This window comes from Mastacembelus armatus, chromosome 7 (genome assembly GCF_900324485.2).
Source record: "Mastacembelus armatus chromosome 7, fMasArm1.2, whole genome shotgun sequence".
NCBI lineage: Eukaryota > Metazoa > Chordata > Actinopteri > Synbranchiformes > Mastacembelidae > Mastacembelus > Mastacembelus armatus.
The window spans coordinates 8,907,035-8,931,911 of NC_046639.1; the positions used below are offsets into that span (position 1 = coordinate 8,907,035).

The following is a 24,877-nucleotide window of genomic DNA, read 5'->3' on the forward strand; positions in this document are numbered from 1 at the left end:
TTCTTTTCCAGAAACATGTGAAGACCCTTGCAAAGGTTTGACCTGCAAGATAACCTTCAACAATAAAAAGGTGAAGGTCTCCTCCCTCTGTCCCCTCATCCATTCTCTCTGCTTCCTCTGCATTTTCCTTGCAAGCCCATTAAACATGGAAGGCTGGCGGGCTACACGCAGGACTTTATCACCTGACCCCAAAGTAGGAACTATAACTGGTCTGCTGGGCTTCTGGCTCATAGTGTTCCCTGCCTTGTGCACCGGACAGACATTCACTAGTTTCCACCCTGAACGTAGGGATTGGGTCTTTAACCACCTTACAGTTCACCAGACCACAGGGGCACTGTATATTGGAGCAGTCAACCGTGTGTACAAGCTCTCAGGCAACCTGACTCTCCTTGTTTCTCATGACACTGGTCCAGAGGATGACAATAAAGCTTGCTACCCCCCTTTGATTGTCCAGCCCTGTTCTGAGCCCCTTGTCTCTACCAACAATGTCAACAAGCTTCTTCTTATTGATTATTCCCAAAATCGGTTACTGGCCTGTGGTAGCCTCTACCAAGGGGTGTGTAAACTCCTCAGATTGGATGACCTCTTTATCTTAGTTGAACCTTCCCATAAGAAAGAACACTACCTCTCCAGTGTCAACCAGACTGGGACTATGTATGGAGTCATTGTGCCTTCGCAGGGCCAGGATGGCACCCTATTTATTGGCACAGCAGTAGATGGAAAGCAGGACTATTTTCCCACCATCTCCAGTCGGAAGCTGCCCTGTGACCCAGAATCTTCTGCGATGCTTGACTATGAATTGCATACTGACTTTGTGTCCTCCCTCATCAAGATACCATCAGATACACTGGCACTAGTCTCCCATTTTGACATCTACTATGTGTATGGCTTTGCCAGTGGCAGCTTTGTTTACTTCCTGACTGTCCAGCCTGAGACCCCGGAGAACAGCATGTCATCGAGTGGCTCCACCAGTGACCTCTTCTACACTTCTCGAATCGTCCGTCTCTGCAAAGACGACCGCAAGTTTCACTCCTATGTTTCTCTCCCTATTGGCTGTGTGAAGAACGGCATTGAGTACCGGTTACTGCAGGCTGCTTACCTCAGCAAGCCAGGTCGCGTTCTTGCTGCTTCACTCAACATCAGTGCCCAAGATGATGTGCTCTTCACCATCTTCTCAAAGGGCCAGAAGCAGTTCCATCGCCCGCCAGATGACTCAGCACTCTGTGCATTCACCATTCGAGACATCAATGCACGGATCAAGGAGCGCCTGCAGTCCTGCTACCAGGGAGAAGGAAACCTGGAGCTCAACTGGCTGCTGGGGAAGGATGTGCAGTGCACCAAAGCGGTGAGTTACAGTGATAGATGCTGAGTCACACACGAGCATAGACACACATGCACACATTTACCATACATATAGTATATACGTTATCCACTATTGTGGACCTCATCATGACAGAAATATGCCCTTGCCATGTGGTGATCAAATAGTTACAGTTCTGTTATCGTACACTCACTGAGCTGTAATCAGCCCTCAGTCAATGAAGAATCACTAATGTACTGTACTGTACATTTGTACAGTCAGAATTATACAACAGTTCAATATTTACATCTCATTTCCTGTTCTTAAATAACACAGAAAACAGTAAAAGAATGACCAAAGCTTCTCATTGAGCCTGGAAACCACAATGTTCAAAGTATTGTGGGCGTATGCTCTGATGAAAATAAACACAGCAGTCTTCAGGAAATGTGTTTGACTACCTTGCATGGCATGCACTCTGTTATCAAGTAATTCTCACACCGCTAATGTAATTATGTCAGATTGTTTTGCAGCTCTGATAACAGGAAACAACCACTTTCAAGTATATTTTAATGAGAGCTATTCATAAATTAGGGAACATTTATTTATTTTTGGCAGCCATCAAAGTGATAATGTTCTTCTTGTGCACAATACAAATAAACACTCTTCACTTCTGCAGTGAAAAAATGGAGTGGGGGGTATCACTCTGCTTCTGATGCTGCCATAGATCACACAGCAGTCTTTTCCTTCTGAATCCCTAATTATACTATAATACGAGACCATGTATCTGCTACATGTTTTGAAGTAGAATTAAGTTTCTTGATTTTCCCTCGTTCCCAAGAGGCTACAGTCCTCTGTGCTTTCATTTTGTAATTGCTAATAGCAATTTTAGAATATTAAGAATTAATGACTAGCCAAGTATATGACTAGTAAGTTAACTTTGTGTGTGTGTGTGTGTGTGTGTGTGTGTGTGTGAGGGTGTGTGTGTGGGCATGTATGTGTCTGTGTGTGTAGGTGTTCGTGTGCGTGTGTGTCTGTGCAAATGAGGGTGTTGTGCTGTAGGTCTTGATGTATTTTAGGTCTCTAGTGATATCTCTATACTCGCTGAGCCACTGATCAGCTTCCTTTGTTACTAATCCCTCCTAGGGCACTCAATTGACCACACTGAAATCAGTAAATTCCCCATTAGCTTAGTGTCAGAGCTCATTGTAAGAGGAGGGAGACATTATTTTGAACTAGCACTGCTGGGTTGTTTTAGCTCCAATGAGTAGGCAGGAGAACATGTTTGAAGAAGGAGACAAGGTGAAAGAAGGAAAAATGGTGGCATATAGCAATGACATTGCAGAGAATGGGAGCCTGTCTAAATGTGGGAGCTGAAAACACAACAGAAGATGAAGAATCCCCAATCATCTCAGTATGCTCTGAAACTTTCCCGTAGCTGCATCTCCACTCCATTCTTTAAACAGGCACCATCAATAATGTTCCACCCCCTTTGACATTATATGCAAAAAATACACAAGCTTTGTATATGTAGCCACAGAGATTAGATGTAAAACACAATCCTTAAGACTGTGTCCTCGTGCTCAATGAGCTGCCGAAAATCTTTAGTATTATGGATTATGCAGATAGATGTCAATGGATATGGGACTCTTAAAGCCTATACAAATTACATTTAACAAGCACATATGTCACTCATGCTAACATTGTCTGCTTGCTGTGGTTGTGTGACGGCTTCTAAAGCACACATACAGTATGTTTTACATCTTTGTATGTATTATAAATAAATATGTTCCTGAATCTGCATGTATGGTGATTTTGAACACCCGTGTCTGAGATTAGAATATAAGGTGTGCCGAGGTTAGACTGAGACGTTAGAGACTGTATTTTTGTTACTGTTAACCATATCTCATTTGGTTTCTGAGTAAATTACACATGGAGTCCCAGTGCCTTTCCTCTGGTCCATTGCTAACAGCAGGTAGCCAGTGAGCTCAAAGCACAGAACCTTAATTATACCCCCAGATCTCATTCCTGTCTTGCAGACACTGTGTGTACACTTACATTCAGGCCAAGGCTGAGGCTGGGAATGGAACTGAGGCTGAGCCAGGGGATTCAGACACAGCAGCCAATCAAAGATTTATCACCCAGCCATCCAGCCTTCTGCCATCTGGAGATTCACACCATCTCTGTAGTCACTCCTATGGAGGAGAGCCATGTTGGGAATCTTTCTGTATCAAGCTATCTTTCTGTTTGTCTCTCTGACTAATACCATCATCCTGCTCTTTCCTCAATCCCCACCAACTAATTAACCATTCATGACAGCAAATCGGAGCTTGTATTGATAACACTGATGTACCCTGAGAGGGAAACTCTGAGAGCAAATATCCTGTCACATCTAATTCATGTTTCATTCAAATTCCACCCCAAATGGAACACTAGTTCATTGTTTAAAAGACATCATGTAGTCTTTTGTTAAAGCAGGCCAGGGTCCAACTTTTTCCAGCATAGATTAAATATTATACTGTCTTACGAGTTATTCGATAAGGATTAATCATGCAGTGTTACAGTCTATTTTTGGTCTCTCTACAGCCTGGCTGAAGATAATCAGCGTAATTGTATGGTACAGTCTGAGACATGGCAGATCTAAATTTCTTCACTTACTTAATTTGTGATAACATAGGGGAAAAACAAAAATTCTGCTACAAGGTTAACAAGAAAACACAATCACAAAGAATCCACGGGGATTTGACTTGGCAGCCGAGTCTGCTAAGCGTACATCATCTAAACAATCTAGATATAATCAGCACCAAATGGTGGGGAGCCCAGCAGACCATATGTGGAATAGCAGAATGCATTTGAGGGGTATCTATTGATAAGCCAAAGTCTGGAACTTATGGCTGTTTCTCAAGTCACTGTGTCTGCTTGTTTTCCCGTCTGATTCATCCTGTGTGCCTCCTTGTAATCAGGACATGTTTAAAACAAGCATTAAACAGTTATATACAGTCCATTTAATTTTATAACCTTAAGAGAAAAGAATAATGTCAGCTTAACTGATTCAAATGTAAATAGTGCAGTGGAGTACCCCATAACACTCTGTGCTATTTTGGGCTGAGGAAATAAAAGAAAATGCCATGAAGTCGGGGCATGACTTTAAGCGTGGAGGCGATTATTCCCTGCGAGCATTATTGCTTTTGCTCTGCTCATTAAAATCTGCGTAGTACTGAAAAGTTTTACAGACCTGGTGTGTAGTGAAAGGGTTGAGCTGCCTCCCAGAGTGGGAAATGTCACTCAACATAGTGTGCTTATACCATTCTGACAGGGACGAAGACTGAGACAGAGAGGAGACAGACAAGAGATGGATACTGTGACAGAAGAGAATTAATGAGTTGGGGTTGGCAAAGGGGCATATATATTTAGAGATTTTGTTTTTGAGCAAGAGGCTATGGGATATGTACAGTATATGGAAAGCACGCCGGGCTATCTCACTTCACTCCACATGGCACTTTGAGGCCACTGCCACTCACACTGTCTAAGCTGACCTGATTCAACAACAGAAACACCACTGTCTTGCCCTCACAGGCCTCCTCTTTTCCACATTATCTTGTTTTATCTTCTATTTTTATCACACGATAACCTACATCTCCAGATATATGGGGATGCCCATATTTTTCTAAGAAGCCATGTCAGACTTAATGAGACTTTAAAGTAGTGATTATTTTCTAATGAATGGGTAAATGCAGTTCACTGCAGTCTCTTCACCCACATGCATATTTAAGGGTTGCACAGTTATTATGTGGCATGTGTCTTCCTGCAGAGGTGAGATGATAGGCCAGGGTAATGAGCCACGGTGAGAGCAAGGTGGAGCTCAGTCAGGCAGAGCCGAAACATGTCTGCCAAGTGGAACAGAAAGGCAAATGTTTATCTGACTGGGAGACTTATTCACACACCTCCACCGCTGACACTCTGACCACCCTCTGTCTCAGGCTCACCTCTCTCACCCTGTCATTTCCGTCTCAAACGCTGTTTCACCTGCCACTATTTCAACAACTTTGACCACTCTCTCCTTCTGTCTCACTTTGTCAGCTGTATCATCCTGTCCTTTTTTTTTAATAACACTCTGCATCTAAGCTTCCCCACTGTACTAAAGTCTGGATCTCTAAGTGTAGATTTCTCTCTCTTTTGTTTATTTTTGTCACTTCATCTCATTGGGTCAAGGGTCTCTATGTTTAATGTGACACATTTGTCTCATACTGCCTATAATGTTCAGGTCTTTTTCTGTGTTTCGCTTTCCATTTTCATCTACTTCTTTACTTCATTCTGTAACATTTGCGTTTCCTCTCTCCTTCCAGCCAGTGCCGATTGATGACTCTTTCTGTGGTCTGGACATCAACCAGCCACTCGGCGGCTCTCAGCTGGTGACCGGTTATACTCTCTACACAGAGACTCGGGACCGCATGACTTCTGTCACCTCCTATGTCTACAATGGCTACTGTGTAGCCTTTGTGGGCACCAAGAGTGGACGCCTAAAGAAGGTGAGTTCTAATTCTTTTCCTCTTCTCACCCAGAGGTTAATGGCCAGTTGCAGAGGATCTCTGCTCACTGTTATACATAAGGAATAAGGCTTTCCAGTGGTCCATGGAGTATAGACACTGTGAAGTGGTCCTATTTCCATGCAGATGGATCATGGTCAGAATGAAACTTATCTCTTTAATATTTAATGCCTGCTGTCAAAGTGTCAGAAAGGGGTAATGGCAATGGCTAGCTCACTGTAGTGGTGATTACCAGTTCCTTGTTAAGTGAGCGCCAATATTGCAGTGTTGAATAACCTGCACAGGCCCATTAATTTTAATAGGCACCTTTCTGCCTGTGGCCCACTGAGAGGCAAAAGAGAGAGCAAGCGTATGTACGAAACCTCCCAGTCTGAGTTAGAGGATACAGACAGCACACAGGGTTAAAGGGCTGCTGGCCAGTTAATAATGATAGATTTCACACCCCAGCCACAGGAAACAAGGTATTAGACAAGACTGCTCACTGACAGGATTGAATAGTGGGGAAAGTGAGTGCTATACCATGGGTTCAAGGGTGTTCTGAGGAGTACCTACTGTCTATATTTGCCTGATTAACTTGAAAGCAGGTGCTATTATGATCCACGACAGGTAATAATATATTGCAAGTAACATTTTTTTGAGATATTTAACTGTAGATAATACAGTACATGCTTGTGTACGTGTACTGTGTGACAATAATTGTTTGTCTTGCATGCTGATGGTGCTTACTAGACCACACTTTGTCAGTTTTCACTTGACTTCACCCTCCATGGGGCTGCTGTTTGAGTGACAGCAGGTGTGTGTCACTGGGCCATAAGATTGGCCCTCCCCCTTCTGACAACAGCTGCATGAAGCTCAGATGCAGAGACTGAAGCATTTGCAAAAGAGTTGCTAAAACCATTTTAGATGCCTCTTTTGCCAAGGCCTTTTTTACTTCAAGCCTGGCAATGCAACACCAGTGGTATTGGCCTGGGTTATTTTAGTCTCCATCTATTCATAATTAAATCAATACACCAATCAAGCTGTAGTGGGGAGAATGTTCATTCGATGTAATCCCCTGTTTGAGCTGTTTAAAAATTTAGCATCTTTTTCTACTTGGTTAAATGAGATGAGAAAGAAAAAAAATGTTTTCCGCACTTTTTTGCTTGCGTATTGTTTTTATCTCCTCACTCTTGGCTGTAGCCACCGCCTGCCTTCCCCCAGTCCTCCCTCAATCTCCTCTCTTCTGCTCCCTGTTTGAGAATTCATGCAAAATAGCATTGTGTGCCACTGTGTACTTAGGCTCGCGCCACACAGGGGCATGGCTGTAACCACAGTAACGCTAACATGGGGGAGGATTTAACTAGGATATTAGAAGGGCACCTAGAGAAAAGGTACCATGCTCCACTGGCCAGAACAGAAATGCCTACTAGAGCACTCAACCGGAGAGACTGATCCATAGGATAACAGAATGAGATTATCATGCCACTTTCACTAAAACATTAGCAAAATTCTCAATAATGAGTGTTATTATTAACAGTGAGTGTTATTATGTTATTATTTCATTTATTGTCATCTCATAGTCTGAGTAGTTTATTTTCTGGTAGAAATCTTCAGGCTGCCTTGATTGTGCTGTATTTAGCAAAACATAAAATTAAAACTGGCTCTCGTTATGAAGTATGAGAGAATGCAACCATAGCTGTTAAGAGTAACATTGATTACTTCTCTCAGCAAGTGGCACAAAACTGAAACTGCAAATCATTTGGATATTTGGAAATTCATCTGTTTTTGGTATGCCTGTATTTTAGTGTAAAATTGCTTTTGCATGAGTGTGCTGCACTTGATTTGTTTAAAATAATATTAGTTGGCTATGAAGCACTGTGTAAAAATTTGCATGCAGATACATGACACAAGACACAAAACCAGAACTGGCTATCCACCTATTTGCATTGAAGATACAGACCAGAACTTGCCCACCAGCTGTCTCCAAAAGCATGGAAAACGACACACAATTTTAATATGTAATGAAGAGGGAAGAACGCTGTTTTGTTCACTGTTATTGTTAAGGTGTGCGTGCATTTTGGTGTGTCTGAAATATGCATGTGTTTACACTAAAAATGTTATCACGATTCATTCGCTCAGGTGTCACAAAGAGGGCAGAGGGATAGGGTGATCAGATCAGCTCTGCCTGCAGTAGGAAAATAAGATCCTTTGTTGCTGTGTGAGACAGAATAAGGTGCTGCAGGCTTCTTTCACATTAGGGCATGATACACCTGTAGGGTGACAAATTTTTGTCCTTTGCTGGTTCTATTGCTCCACCTATTCCTAAAATCAAGAGAAACAGACAAATAGGGAAAGGGAGAGGTGTGGTGAGAGAGGATGTACAGATAGGTGTGTGTATGAGCCGTGAAAAAAAAAAAAAGAAAAACAGCAGCAGGAAGAGGCAGAGATAGAAGAAGAAGGTACTGGGACAAGGAGGAAGAGATCGGTGAAATGTGAATTTAGAGCCGCCAAAGAAACCAGGTCTGTACCTCTGCCTGTAATTGGATTGGCTCCTTTCCCAAAGAATCCCCCCTCCCCACTCATGCCCTCCATCTCCTGCTTCTACATTCAATCTTGCTCCTCCTTCCCTCCCTCCACCTCCCTCTTGCTCTCCCTGCAGACGAGCGCTTGTATAGGCTGCCGTTTCCTGGGCTTTGCTGAAGCATGGCAAAGCAGGAGGGATAGTGTTGGTGGATATCGCTGCCTGTGGCAGGCTTTTGCAGTGGATTGATTGAGGAAGAGGGGTTAAGAGGCTGGGGGAGTAAGCAGACACTAGGGAGAGGAGAATGTATATATGGTGTAATAGAGTGCAGGAAACAATAACTGCAGCTGTGTGCCTCAGACAGTATAATAGTGTTCAGGTGCTGTGATTATGTGCACAATGTGTGCAGTGATCACATTTTAATGTGTATTATAGTATCAGGGCCAAGGGATATCAGTGCAAGGTGCCTTACAGCAAGAAGGTTCTGGGTTTGCATCCTGTTCAGCCTTTCTGTATGGATTTGGCATATTCTCCCTGTGTCTGTGTGGGTATTCTACGGGTGCTGTGGCTTCCTCCAACAGTACAAAGACATGCTCCATCTCCATGGATGGATATAGTGTCAAATAAACATATTATTCCTCTGTGAAGGTGGATTAGGATGAAACCAGGTACTATTATATGACAGTTTAACTACATAGGTGTTAAATGTGTACTCTGAGTATCATGAGGCATTGGTTCTGGACTCCCTGATCTCAGCAGAAAGCTTCTAGGGTGCAATCAATATTCCGGGCCTTCATGCACTTTTTCTAGCAACAAACCAGTTCCAGTCAGGCCCCAACCTGGACCTTTAGTCCACAGTAAGCTAACATCTGAAGATTTTCCACAGAGTTTGGACTCCTGCTCGTAATTTCAATGTCCTATTTTAATTTGAGATTTAAGATTACACAATACAATAAATCATACTACTGTATGTTATTGCTCTTACTGTATGTACCGAGAGAAAGACTGCTTCAGGGTTCTGCGGGTCAAATTATAGAGATAGGTGATCTGCTATCTAGTTTTTTCTGAATACACATTACTCAAGTGTTGCATCACCTAAATTGGAATTGGCTTGAATTTGTGCTTAAGCAGAGACATACAGTATCCCACACGGGGACTGGGATGGCATTAACATGGAGACGAGCTGCATGGAGCCTTAGATGTAGATAAAGGGCATGACTGGACATGTAAAATTAGACGTTGAAAGGCATCCCAGCAATACATGAATGGGAAGGTTAAAGCAAGCTCAGCAGAGGCACACTCGGGATTCCCCTGTTAATAAGAATCAATTCACAGACAGAGAGAATGAACATCCACCGCCCCAGTTGTCTCATAAAAAGCAGCAGGGGTTAAGAGCTGTTGAACCTGAGACCAAAGGAATACGTTCCCAGATGGCATCCTCTCTTGCGTTCTACATTCAACAGCGTTACTTAGTTCTATATAGGTTAATTTATGAAATTATATAATGTGTCATTGAGTCATGGTAACTCAAGAAAATACATAAATCTGTATTAAAAAGGAGCAATTTTTTTTATTAGTTTTAGGCTATTATTTCATTAACATTTTGAACTGAATGCTTTTTAAATTTTTTTATTCAAAGACCACAAATTACAGTGGTGGTTGTGAGTGTTGAATGGAAGTCAGGGGTTAATTAGTGGTGGGTTGTAGCAGCATTAAACCATGGATGAAAAACAAAGTCTTCTGGCCCGTTGTCCTTTAAGCCTTCACCCATGATGTGCTGTTTTTGGCCTGTTTCATTTTTCATATCATGCTCTGATGAATGCTCTGGGATTAATTTGGAGGAATGAATGACTGGCCCTGGTAGCTGAGTGGGACAACTTCAAATCTTGGTTCAGTTTAACTGCACACATGTTAATGAAGCAGAGCATGCATTGCTGATTCACCTAGTTCCCACTCTGGCCTGAGCAGCAAGGATGTATGTTGTGTATGCAGTACTGCTACCCTCAGAGTGTTGCTGAGGGTAGCAGCTGACAGGGCCAGTGACTTAAAAGGCTTATAAATAGAGTCAGCTGCTCCACCAGGGTCCTGGTGGACAAGTGGTCAACCATTTGCGTTCTCTCTGCACACTCCACAACAAGCCTCAAAAAGTTAGTCCTTGGATTTGTTTTCCTCTGAGGGATCATGGTCTGTGAGTTTTGCCTGTCTGTTGACTGTCAGCCCACAGGCTGCTCACCTGCATGACTTGTCCTGGCCCTGCTTCGGTGTGGCCTAGCTCTGCCTGGTTCAGATGGTATGGGATGGAATTACGTCAGACAGGAAGGAGGAAAACAGAGGATGACAGGTGGGAAAAGACAGATAGAGAGAGGAAATGATAGATGTAGATGGTGAGATAAGCCAAAGAGTGAAAGGGAGCAAGGCCTAAAGTAATGTGCGGGCTGATGTTCCTGCAACAGCTGAGGTCCATGGCAACAACTGATTGGAAGCCAAAGTTGTTCCCCCAAAGAGAACAAATTACTCTGAGAACAGAACCGAGGGGTCCTGGCATCCTTTTAATTGTGCACACACACACAACACACATACCACCTAGCTATATGAAATATAAAGATAAACTCTGTTCACTTCACTTTATAAAAAACTTTCAGTTAGTCCTTCCAGTTGGTCATTAGTGCTTTCTTATGTGATGTAGAAAAACACTTGAAAATGCAAAGAATTCATATTTTAATGGATTTAATAAGCATAGCCATTGTTGCTGCATGACTTACATTACCCTCAGGCTGACATGAAAACAAATACAATTGTAAACAGTGTCACAGTTGCCACCAGGTAGAATTTGTTTGCAATCATCATATTCACAAATTGTTCTTTCTCATTCAATGCCTACTACTGTAAAACAACACTGCATCACTTCATTTCCCATTGAATGGTGTGGTCCAATTAATCCCACACAGAATAATTAATTGCATCCCTTTGTTAAACCACAGGCTTTGTTTTGTCTGTCTTGTTTAAAAATTAAATGAAAACCATCCGACACCTGTTCATGAAGCAGACAACTAACATTTCAAACTCCACAAAATGTCACAATGACAAGTAACATGGAGACATAAGGAGCATTTTAGGTGAAGGGATAGCTGCCAACATGTCTCTATTACAGCCATATTCATTGCTGGATTGCCTGCAATATTTGTAATCATGTTAAACTAAGCAATGCAGCTTGAGTTTGCCCATTGGCAACTGCTGGGAGCCTAGAATGGCCTGCAGAAATTACTTTTGCTCGTAAGCGAACACTTTCTCCCCCAAACACAACTTGCACCACTTTCTGAATCAAATGTCCTCCAGTAAAGTTAGCACTATCTGGAACAACTGCAAATAGAGCTACATTTTATTCTTTTATGGCTGAGTCTCAGGGTGATAGCGGAGGGGGCCCACAGAGAGACCATCAAGAGGCTTCCTTTCAGCCTCTACAGAAAACCATGATGATCAATGAATATAATCCGTAGCGTTAAGAGGTACTCCAGTGTATGTGCTACCTAATTTTGGTAATCTTATTATTTATCTTCAGAAACAAACAAACAAAGGTTTATAAGTCTGGAGGCATGACAGTGTTTTGGATGAGTTTGTATGAGTAGGGATTGTAGGTGTTTATGTGGCATAGGTGTTGAATTGACATATAGCTAATTACCAGCATGTTCATTGAGGTAGGCTGTCTGTGTGACCTGTAGGTACCTGGCCTTCACTTGACCCTCTCTTGCTCAGTCCTTGAACTTTGAGCCACGTAAAGTGGCGGCCAGCAGCAGCCTCCAGGCTGTGGCAGCAGGCTGTGCCTTTCATGGCTTTCTTTAGAGTCCAAACCTCTCTATCTGCCAGACCTGGTCCAGGCTTCTCTAAACACTTCACTGTTAAAAGGCCAGCAGAAGACTGAGAGCCCCTGCAGTTCCATTCATCCTAGTCTTATATCTGCTTTTTGCTTTTTAGCCTCTCTGATTTACTCTCACTCTTGCTCTCACCCTCTTTCTCTCCTCTTTCTTTTCATAGTAGTGAGTTAAATGTAGCCTGGTCAGTCAGCCAGCTGTCCCTTCTCATTTTCTTCCTGTTTTCCTTTTCCATCTCATTCCTTTCTTTCTTCTTGTTCCTTTCTCTGTCTTAGTCGCTCACTTTCTCCTAGTCTTTTTCTCCTTCTCCTCCCTGCTTCCACTATTACAGTGACAGCCTACCCTGCAGTGATCTCCTTAATCACATTCAAACTGCTCTCTGTTGCTTTCTCTCTGTCTATCTGTCTCCCTTTCCATTCTTTTCCTCTAATTGCTTGCTCTTTTCTCTGCCAGTGTCTCAAAGGAAGCATTTTTCATTATCTAACAACAAGAGACGAATACTCATACAGTGCATACATTTTGTACATGTAGGCTTAATTTAGCTGGAATATATGCAGTAGCATGCATTGATGCCAATGTAGTCAAATCCCAAGACACAAAGAGAGACTCACATATTTTTGGTAATATGTTGTGTATTTAGTAATATATTTAATGGCTGTGTAATTCTCATTCATTTATCACAAAGATGATTTCTTTTTTGTCTGACTGGAGTGCTTTATTTTATTTATTAGATTTGTTATTGCCAATCCTTTTTATTTTTTAGGAAACAAATTACCCTGTTCAGTGCATCCCTGTTATGGGGATGGATTTTTCAGTTCCGGTTTTGGACTTTTATTTTGGTTAATTTCCTGTTTTCTCCTACGTTAATCATCTTTGTGTTCATTAGTTTGATCAGTTTCACCTGTGTTTAATTAGTCTTTGGTTATGAGTCTATTTAAATCTCCTGTTTCCCCTCTGTTCATTGCTGGAGCATTGTATGTATATGTATATGTACGTGTGCATGTACGTGTGCATGTGCATATGCATGTGCATGTGCATGTGTGTCTCATATGTTCGAGGAGAGTTTTTAGTTTAGTTTTGTTTTATGTCTGGCATGCCGAGTGCCTGTGCCAGGTAAGTCCAGGCGAAAGAAAGAACTTGTCCTGCACTTGGGTCCTCTCCTCTCCTCCTTCACCACCACCACCAACTTCGTAACAGTCCCATAATTGGACTTAACTTCATGAGTGAGATTAATTAACCCGTTGTTGATTAGAGACAATTTTCACTAGCGAGTGCTTAGAGAAAGGGCGTTGCTGTTTTTTCAGCATATTTTACTTAATTTGGGCTACAAATTAAGTTGATGGCAGCATTAATTACTTGAATTTTTACCATGAAGAGTTTGGAAGTACTTGGAGTCTTAAAGTAGAAACAAAACAAATAGAAGCAGAAAACTGGAAACCAGTCTTCCAACGTTCAGAGGTACTGGCTGCATGGTGAAAATTAGTATGAATATTCCCAAATATACCCAAAGTTGTAAAAATATTGGCTGAACCCATTCCGCCATGAATATGGTATTTCTACCTCATGCATCGTAGCAATCAAATGTTTTATGAGCAATAAAAACAACAAAAATATGACCAAAGCATTATTCAAGGGCTGCTGTGTTGGGACACAGAGCCTCACGGCCTATCAATATTCCTGTTTTGTCTGCAGCCCAAGTAAGCACCACAGGGAGAACATTTGAAATTCATAGAAATTCTTATCAGTTGTTGCATTGTGTTTATTGATCTGTTACTGTGGAAACACCATAGTATGGGTGTATTTTTTACTATTTTTTTTTCTTGCCTGAGGTATAAGTCTCAGAGCTCCAATGGCTTCCAACAGTCCAACCAATCAAAGACAAAAATTCTCTCTCTTAAATGAACTTTAAATACTCAGTGCTTGACTTTTGTCCTCTGAGTTGCCAGCTGGCATGGAATATTAGATTTTTTTCCCCTCTTACTTCAATCTCCCTTCTGACTTTGCTGACGTACACAGAGAGAGAAGGGACGGACAGAAGAAGAGTAAACCTCTTTAGGACTAAACAACCCCCAGAAATAGATTAGCAAGCAATGTCTGTCAAAGTGGATGGCTGGCTCAGTGCCAGGCTTTATTGATTTGCTTTACAAAGCCCTTGAATGGGCCAGATAACTGTGATTAGCCAATTCATTACTGCGGCTCTTAAGAGTGGTCCCAAATTAGATAAAAAGGGGAATAGGAAGGACAGAAGGGGAGTGATGGCAAACTGTTACTTTGTAAACTTGCACAGAAACTCTAACAGTGACTCACAATACAGGGAATCTTTTTGAAGTTCTTGATAAATTTTCCTTATTTAACATGCATCGTAATGATCGTCCTCATTAGAAGCTGTTACGAATGAAAAATATGCGTTGTTTATGTTGTGATAGCATGCATAATGATTCTAGATTACTTAAGCAACAAGCAACTCAAGCATTCCTCTTGTCTACTTTGCAAATGTGTGCTTTCATTTGAAGTGTCTTTTCAAGTTGCATATTTCTAATAGATTTCGGAAATGAGAATTGTTTTGGCTTTGATGATATACTAAACTGTGCAAAGGCAAACAGAGTGTGACAGCGACTAATGTTTCTGTCTGATAGTGGGACAGCTTTACTGCTCCTCTGTCTACTACTTCATACAAGACAGCAGCAGTTATCAGGGCCCTGAGAGTTAAGCTTGTCTGGGTGACAGCACTGTTTAATGCATTTGTGTGATCACACAGTGTTTACAGGAAACTTTTATGGGCTCTGCACAAATCATTTCTTTGATATATGCTTTTTGACATTGCACAGTCATCTGGTTATCATGTATTATGGATGTTATGAATTGGGGATTATAGTAATATGCCATGTTCTTTTTTTGTGACATTATATACAGCCACTATCCAGCTTTTCTTTCCGATACTCTGGTTCACGTCTTAAACCTGGATGCTGAATCTCACAGTGAAGGATTGAAGCAAACAGGCCTTTATCATATTGTCTACTTTTTCCTTTCTACAATAGATTTTTTTCTGCGGACAGTTTATCTCCTTATTTCTCTCTTTCACCCACTCTCTCCATCTCTACTGCTGTTACCACAGGGCTGTCAAGTAACTCCAGTTAACCATCAGCCTAATGAACAGTGATACAGTGCTAATAGCATGTGATAATATTTCAAGCCACTGGTAATATCAGCTCACTCAGTCTTTACCTGCTTGTCACTTGGCTTTCACACACACACACACACACACACACACACACACACACGCACACACACACACACACACACACACACACACACAATCATGCGCATGGGGCATCTCTCTGTCTTGACATCTGTATGTCAGAGCTTGGCCTCATGTTGTCATGAAATGGAACTGTCAGCCCAGACTCCCTTTTGATAGTCCAGCCGTCCAGCAAGGATGGCTACAGTCTTAATGTGATTGGACAGTTTTTGCTGCATAGCTTGTAACACATTGCGTAGCATCCATTCTAATCTCTCTTTTGTGTTGAAGACCTTACTACTTGTATATTGGTATTTGAAGGTATTTATATTTATATAGATCCACATATGATTTCATGAAGAAAAAAAGAAACAAAATAATTTATCTGTTATTCCCTGATCTCCCAGTCAGTTCAAGGTTGTAGTTCACTTTCAATATGTTCCTTCCAGTGATCAGACCACTATCCAGCCCCTAAAGCACTCACAAGCAAGCGCAGTGTCACAGCTCTATAATGCCATTACACACCATGCATGGACTGGTGAGACTGAAATAGTGACAGAAAGAGGAAGATGGAGTGTGAGGGGCCACAGACACCAGATATTGTTTGAATGGGGATATAAAACATTAGGAAAGTACAGTCAGTGCAAAATATGTGATATGTCAGAATGTGTGGGTGGATAGATTGCTGGATAGATTCTGTGTAATGGAAAGTGTGGATTTCCAAGTGAATATCCAAGGGACGGGGGAGTGTGTGATTGTGAAAAGCACCTGCATCACCAGAAAGCCCATGTCAGGCCACTGAGGGAGAATAAACAGGGTCATGATATCAAAGAACAGAGTTGCACCCAGAGGTCTTCTACAGTCACAGGTCAGCTCAGCCATAGCTGTTATGAATTAAAGCCTAATGGTTAGCGGTTGCAAAAACATTATCTGGGCTTCTGCTAACTTGACTAAAGGAAAGGGTCATGGCCAGATGTGTGAAATTCTCATGTGTGGCTGCATGTGTGTCAGATTGGATTAGAAGTCAAGCCAGAGAGGTGATGATTTGATGGAATCACAGCGCAGCAGCAAACCATCAGCATTCACCCTTTTCTCTCAGTTTAAAGAGTGCATTTCTATGGGGAATAATGTGTTAGTATCAGTCATACAGTACCAATGTGTTGTGGTGTATTTGGCAACCTCAGTTTGGGGTTGCTGGAAGCAGCTGTTGACTCAGTGGGGTGTATGGATAGAAGAGGTGTGTCTTGTTCGTATGCATGTGTGTTTGGCCTGTATTAGCTGACTGTGAAAATGAATTAGCAGGAAAACAGACAAAACAGTTTTAGGTTAGCACTGTGTCAGTTAAATTGGGGAATTAGGGGGCAATGATCGTGCCTACATTATTTGCATATTATTCTCCTGAAGTGCTGTGCCTTTAGTGTATAATGAATCTTTTTACTTTTGATCTGTGTGCCCAGTATATCAGGGTTTCTGTATGTTATTTTTTCTATGTGCATGTTGGCATAATAGTGTTTGGTGTGGTGCACAAACAAATTTCACTCACTTATTTGTATGAGGGAGGTGTGCAGAGCTCCCTTGATCATACATTCAGAAGACATTACATGTTTCACTCTATTTCAAGAGTGTTTCATCACAACACACACTGGGTAGAGAGGGGGTGGGGGTGGAGGCGGGGGCTTTTGCCTTCCAAATGATTAGGAAATGAGAAACACTTGTGTCATGAGTCTTCACCCTAATAAGCCCAGATTGTTGTGGTCGGGTGAACATTTGGTTGCAGGTATGCTGTGTTTAGGCTGCGGAGGTGGATTGAAGGATGGGGGGGGGGGTTCAGATCTGAAGGTGTAGTAGATCAGATGATTGTGTCGGCTCCCCAGGATCGGCTGATAGGGGATAGGATGGTGTTTGGGTTACGCCATGCTGGGAGTGCTGTCCTCCTTAAATAAGACACACTTGAACAAAGTGCAGCTGATCAGATTAGCGCGGCTGATCAGGTTTCCCAGCAGGTTGTTGGCTCCCACTGTCTGAACATCTTGACTAGGAAATGCTGTTAGTACTAAATACACTGAAGAACAAATGGAGTAGAATGAAGGGATATATCAGCAGTTGTTGTTAAGCTTTAGTTGGAAAATTCATGTCTGATGAATACAGCCTAGGCTGTTCACATGGTAAACATCTGTTCTTATGTCCACTGAGTTATTCTTTTCTGGGGTCTTTCTTATGCGCAAAGTTATTCTTTCTTGCAGTAGAAAAAAGCTCTACAATAAAGTGGACCTATGGGACTAAGTTTGAAACAATGGTAGCAGGATTGATTGTACCAGTCCAGCTGTGCTGGGTTCTGTTAAGTTTGCTGATGTGTGTGATAAGGAGGAAATTGTTTCTGTTCTTGAATCCCCTTTTTCAAAGACCAGAGATCACTGCAGCAACATCAGAGGAGGTGAAAAACAAGAATGTCACCAGAAAGGCAGCATCCTAGTTGGTTTGAATTTCCCACTCTGCTGCTGTTTGCAACAATTCTTAAATTCTTTTAAGGATCTTGGACTGTCTCATGTTTTTTTTAATGCCCAGTTTGTGTCTCTGCCTTTCTCTGTATTTCTCATTCTCCATGGGTTTTCACCCATGATCCATCCAGGCCAAGCCGCAATCCCTTATAAGGCCAGTGGAAGCCCCCATCTGGCCTCTTATTTCCATATCAGATCTGCAGTAACAGACAGGGTTTATACAGGATCAAGCCTGGAATGTGAAACTGCCTCTCCAGCGGCTATGCCACAAACCCTGCTATGCTCTCTGCTCCCGGGCACAAACCTGGTCACACCTCCTCTCTGCTCACTCTCATTGCTGCAGCTTTATCTCCTCTCAGCTTTCAGCTATTCCCCCACATTTGTCCCTATGTCTGCTCAAGTCATCTACTCATCTCTCACCGTTATCCTGTTTTCCCTGTATCTCTTCCTCCTTCCTCCTCTTCTTGGCTGCAACTCTCTCATCTCTCAATATCCTTATTTCCAACAAACACACACCATCGCTCCTCTTCTCTTCTCTTCTCTTCTCTTCTCTTCTCTTCTCTTCTCTTCTCTTCTCTTCTCTTCTCTTCTCTTCTCTTCTCGTGGCAGTGTTTTATCAGAGCACAGAAACATAGCATGCTTAGATGGTTGCCTGCTCTAAGTTCATAGCTTATACAGCAATGCAGCCACAGACAGCCAAACAAAAGACTAAGCCACATCTAAGAACGAGACAAAAGGAGGAACGCAGTAAAGGCACACAGTAAAACTCCACAACAAACACTCTTACAACTTGCTCAGAGGACATTTGTGGTTTGGGCTTACGTGTCCATTTTATTTAAAAGCCCTATTTCCTTCGTCATCATTACATCTCCCTGCCTCTTCCTTTCTATCCCATATACTCTCACCGAGTCTGTTCCTCATTACAATTTGATGTTTCCACAGGCTTTTTCTCCTCCCCACTGAGCTTTAATATGTAAAGTGTCGACTTTCCTCTGCATGTTTGTGTGTGTGTATGTGTGTGTGGCTTGATTTGTTGTCGTAGAGTCTGTTTCTGATTAGTCCGGCTCTCACTAAGCTTTCCCTTTACTGCCACATTTGGACCTTGCTTGGCAGTGGAACCTTTAGAGTGAGTCTCATCCAGGCTTTAATTGTTTTAAAAGGCTGGCAGACCTGGCTTTCTCTTTGGCTCTGTTTGTTGTGTCTTTCTATCTTTCCCTCTCTGCTCCCTCTCAGTCTCGCTTGCACTTCCATTCCGCCACAGTCTCCTTTGTTCCTCCTTTCTCTCCCAGGGCCTGACACAAATGGAGGGATGAAGGAATGAGAAGGTGTCTCATATAGCCTATAATGCTTTCCTCCTCTGGGACATACGTAACTCATTAACCTATGTTAGTCTCCACATGCCTCCATTAAAGAAAGACACCTGGCTCCCATGGGCCTAACAGGGGAAATAACAAGTCCAGTCTTTCCCCTCATCAGCATCCTGGATGCACATAGAGAAAGATCTTATTACAGTAAAAACCTGCACATGCAAGGCCGTCTGGTTTTTGTAGCTACTCCAGCTGTACTTCCTTTATTGTGGCTACAGCGGTTATTGATGCCGATGTGTTGATTTCCCTGTCATGTCAGCTGTTCTATAATGTGACATGTATACTACACATTAAAGTAATGACATCCGCATTGCATTACAAGTGTCTTTCCACAAATAACAAGTAGTGCTTCTTGTGGTAAAGAAGAAATCTAAACAAGAGAAAGCAACAGCTCCAGCTGTTCAACTGAAAACAGACTTTAAGCTTCTGGTACAGTGGCAAGTCTCAGATTAGCCAAAGTCCTTTTCAGATCCAGGGCAGCATCAGCTGCATTCTGGGTTACACACTGAAATGTATACTGTGAGTAATTGCCAGTGAAAAGTCTAAATCTTATTTGGGCAATGCATCCCAAATCTGTGTTCTGGTGCCCTGTCTGATTCTGGTTAATCTGCTTGGTGGCGACTTATCCTTATTTCTCCCATCCACTCTGCAGTAGAGAGGAATGTGGAAATAAGCAGAATTTCTCTGCTCCCTGTGCCCTGGCCGCAAAATAAATAATATAAATAAATGCGGTCGAAAGCTTTTATTACATTGGGAGATGAAAAGATATGCAGATGGCAGGTTTTGCTGTTATCTTTGTTTCTTTGTTTAATTTTCAGTGACTTCCTGTTTTCCTTTTTGGTTTTCCTCAGTTTTTTCGCTCCCCATCTGTCCCACTGTCTTGTTTTTTTTTCCCTTTTTCTCCTTGTATATGTAGATCTCACAACCATTCTTTTCTGGCTCTAAAGCAAGTAAGTTGTACTGTGTGACTTTAATGTCAGACTCCATGTTTTCCACAACACTGAGCTCTTTGTCTTCTGCTGCCTGCAGTTTCTCTATCCTCTGCTTCTCCCTTTTCTCTATTTTCCTGTGCTCCTTCTCACTCAGTGCTCTATGTGTGTGTGTGTGTGTGTGTGTGTCCACATCCATGTAAGTGTATCGGGCAGACAAGTAGATGTTAGGGAATTATCGGACTTGGAACAGTCTGTAGATTCTCTTTTCAGCATTTTACATTTTCCTCTCTCCCTCCTCTTCACTCAGTATATTTCTCTCCTATTGCATTTAGTTGCTTCTCATCCCTCAGCCTATCTCCACTGGTAAGAAATATTAGCATATCAGTGTCATGAGGAGCTTCAAACTTCACAATTAATAGGTTTTTAATGGTTCCCTAGGCCTCACCATTATGTGGCCAGGGCTTCTTAGCCTAATCCAGTGGGAACCATATGGGCAGCAGCCCGACTCTATACCCTGGACCCAGAGGTGTATTGAAAGCAGCAGGGAAGCTGAGCCAGAGTATATTTAAATCCAGTGGAGCTCAGGGCTTCATTTAAAGAAAGTTTATTTGATCGAGGACCTCAAAGATTGGAGGGAGTGCAGGAGGGCTGGAGGGCTGGATTAATTGTCCACTTGGGTTCAAGGTGTGAAAATGTGCAAAATGTGTGTGTGTAAGTGTGTTTATGCAAACACAGTTTTTTACATCGTCTTTGTTCAAATGTGTTCTTTTCTCTCGCACAACGACTCTGCCAAAGTGAATATAAAACCTCCATCCAGTGGGTTCCAAAAAACACCCAAGAGACCACCAACATGTTAGAATGGACTGAAACATCAGCAGGGAAAAATAAACATACACTGACAGTGTTAGCATATTTAAACACACAAGGATTTATTTTTAGAGATTGTATTTTTTTAGGCACTGATCTTGCCCTGTCTTTATTGTAGGTTTGTGAGTTGCTGTCCGTTTGGATAAATGTGCCTCAAAGTAAAGTCAGAACGATACAGAGTTAATTCACTTACGCTGTCTATCCACTTTTACAGTGGACATCTGTGCCTACAGGCAGATAATTAGTCACTTGGTTAAATTGAAACTACTGAACATGCAAATGTGTGTGTGTGAGATTAAGGATGCAATTTTAAAGCAAATAAATTGACTTACAAAATACAAGCTATTTGTCGCTGTCCGTTCATGACAAAACTTTGAAGACCCTTAGACTTTGTCCTTGTTCACTCTTCAGGAAACTCACAGTGATCCAATTTGGAAATCCAATCCTTCCAGATGGACTTGAGAATTAATTACTAAAGGTCAAACTAACTGACCAGGCAACTAACAAGCCAGCAGATCACGGTCAACACCTGAATGGAAAGCAGCCAGAAAAGCTCTTTACTCATTACACTTCCTGTCACTGGAAGGAAGATTAAAAATGACTAAAGACTGTGTCTCCTCAGTGCATGCATTTTTCCTCACAGTGTGTGTACATATATATTGTCCCTGTCCAGGTAGGGGCCTGTAGCAGTACTGCAGCCTGGGGCCTGCCAGAGGAAGAATGACATTTACTGCCACCCTAACTAGCTCATTAGCCTGCTTTACAGTCTTTCCATCTATTCACTCCACAGAGAGTGATGAGAATAACTGTTTTACGCTGCCAGTTGTTATTCTGCTCATGCCTTTCAAGGCCATCAAGATGGAACGCTCAGATTGTTTTGGGAAATGGCTTGTTGTTCTGCTGCTCTCTGTGCTGTTTTAGCACGAGTGTTCACTCAGTCTGCCTTTGAAGAAACAATTGATGAGAGTGTTGTGTCTTTATACGACTGTGATTCATTGTATTCTTGGAGAGATATCACCACTACATACTAACCTTCAGTGAGCTCATCTTTTAATCAGGGCTGAGGAGACTGATTGGCCCTATTATTCAGTGTCCAGGCTATTGAAATCTGTCTTTTATTACTTTTAAATAGACAAACATGCATTGGTTTACATATACACACAGGCAGAGACTCACACATACACACACGTGTGCACGCTGTTACACAAACAGACATCTTCATTATGTCACTTCTGTGGTTGATTGGAGGGTTATTGTGCGATGTTGATTTGGGACAGACTCAACATAATCCTTCTCCTCTCTAGCTGCCTGACATTTCTGTATTCTTCATTAGGGATGGAGGGACTTAAGGAGGGAGAGGGTAATAGCAGTGAAATGATATGCAAATAGAAAGGATGTAATTAAAACATCAACCTCTAACCTGCAAGCCAGACCTCTTTTACTCCGGTAGCTGTGCTAAGCTCTCTGTTGCTGTTTGACTGACATGCACGATGAGATGTGTTTGCTTAGCAGGCGTGTGAGCACAGGGGCTATACAGTGACACATACATATGAAGCAACAATCAACATGCAGAGTAGTTTGTTCAGTAAGGCAAGTGGAACGCCCCAGGTCCAGGCACATCCCGAGGCCTTTGTTCCTGTTGTTTTCTTATTGATAAGGCCTATAGCGATTTACAACAAAAAAAAAAAGTACTGAAAGATGGGTTTTAAGATCATCATATTTTAAAACTGCACAAAAATCTGTTATTGCATGCACATGTGTGTATGTGTGTATTTTTTCCTTCTGACTTCCAGTCTGTGTCTGCAGCACAGTCAGTTTTCTTGTGACTCTAGTGTTGGTCAGCATTCCCTGTGTGACTAAAAACAGCCCTGTTCTTACAGTGTGATCCCCCTTTGTATTACTTTCCTTAATTGACTGTGTGTGAATATGTGCGTACTTGTGTGTTACTTCACCACAACCACCACATCCTCTGTTTACAATGTTAATGTTTCAGGTTAGACTGTCTGTGACTCATAATGAGTTGTACCGCTCTGAGAAAAGCCTTTTGGAGGCATGACATTGGGCAATTCACAGAGGCCTCTGTCTGTGTCTGTGCTCTTAACAGGTATCAGACAGCATTACAGGTTCCCACAAGAAGTGTATTAGCCAGCACATACTGGGCTCCTAAAGGTAAACATGCCTTCCCTTTCCCTCCATGTCAATATGAGTCCAGCGTGCTCTGGTTCAGGCTTGGCTGAGAATCACTGGGAATATGAAACACTTTAAAATCTCATGTGCTATCAGTTTTGTGTTTTTAGTATTTCACTATGTTCTGTTCTTGCTGGGTAAAGAGAAATAAATCATTATTGGCTATCCCGTGCTCAGTATTTACTACAAGAAAGTAATGAAGCGACACTAAAACCCTGCTCAGAGATTGGCTGAATGGAGTTGTTTCGGCTTTTCTTTTATTTCTGGCACAAGACTTTGTTTAAACAGAGTTGGTTTTGGTGCCAAATGAGGTGCCCATTTGGCCCGCACCTCACACTCCATTCTGATCTCTACAAAACACGCTAGAGAGGAAGTGTCCTCACCAAGCAAATATGCCAGCTGTGACCAGTCACAGAGCTCCCCCCATAGCTCTTTCCACTCACAGCAGCTATCACCAACCAGCTATTGTACTTTGCTCGTCTTCATCTCTGGATCAGTACTGTTCTGAATAGTTGTGGGATCTTGCAGAATTGTAGTGTCAGTTTTTTCCTGTGTATTAGCTTATTGCCTCACCATCATTGAAACAGCAGCTTTTTTCAGGTGTGCTCACTAGCCAGTGTGCATGCCTATGTTTGTTATGTGACAAAGAGGTCTGTTCTGGCTCTAGCAGGCTTGTTTTGGGGCTCTCGTGGGAGAGTGGGGGCCAAGTTGAAACGCACCAGGCTGTGTTAAGGCACCACTGCATGGGACTGCCCAAGTGTAGTTAACATGTATGAGAGTGGATTAACATGGAGGCCTCTCTCCTCAGGCACACTCTGTCACAGATCTGTCAGGCCTCTTGGAGACCCCTCACAGCACAGCTCTCATCTGTCAACAGGCAGTACTCTGCTGACACACATGGGAACAAAGGCATGCATGTACACACGCACACACACACGCATGCAGATGCATGGCTGGGGATACAAGTATACTGTACAGGCACACAGAAGTGATATAAAGCCACATGCACATACTAGACCTCAGGGACTATATCTGAAGTTTTTATTTCATCACATGAATCTTGGAATATATTGGACATTTTATGCCTTAATTTCATCACACAACCCTCTAAGAGTAAACCAAATACCAAAGTTCTTGTTTAATTCATGAAAGACAGCTGTCCAGAGTTGTCGACTGACGTTAGCAAAGAGCTTGTGAGAAAGTGTGGCATTTAATGAAATAATTAGGGTTAGCTAAAAAAAAAAGCTAAACACCTAGCTTTTCTTTGTCGTAGCAGTTTCGAGGTTTTTTTGGTTAAAAGTTATGTCCATGAATTGCGAATCAGATATTCAGTAAAATTTAGTCATAAATATCATTTTCACTCATCCATTAGCTTTAGCCATTTATCCTTTCAGAAGGTCACGTGAGGGCTGGAGTTGATCCCAACTGACACTGGATGAGAGGTGTGGTAATTTTAGAGATGCCAATTATTGTAAACTAACCTGGATTTCTTTGGACGAATGGAGAAAACTACACAGACACAGGGAAAACATGCAAAACTCCACAAAAGGCCCCATCTGGGCCCCAGGTTTAAAC

General features: G+C 42.2%; 1 protein-coding gene across 1 annotated transcript in view; it reads left to right on the forward strand.

Moving 5' to 3' along the window:
- The window catches only part of plxna2 (plexin A2), a 154,902-nt gene that overhangs the window by 22,085 nt on the left and 107,940 nt on the right, over window positions 1–24,877 (forward strand). The window contains exons 2-3 of the mRNA XM_026333736.1: window positions 12–1,345; window positions 5,644–5,826. Of these exons, the coding sequence (XP_026189521.1) occupies window positions 146–1,345; window positions 5,644–5,826 (1,383 nt within the window). The 5' untranslated portion in view covers window positions 12–145. The remainder of the gene's footprint in view (window positions 1–11; window positions 1,346–5,643; window positions 5,827–24,877) is intronic.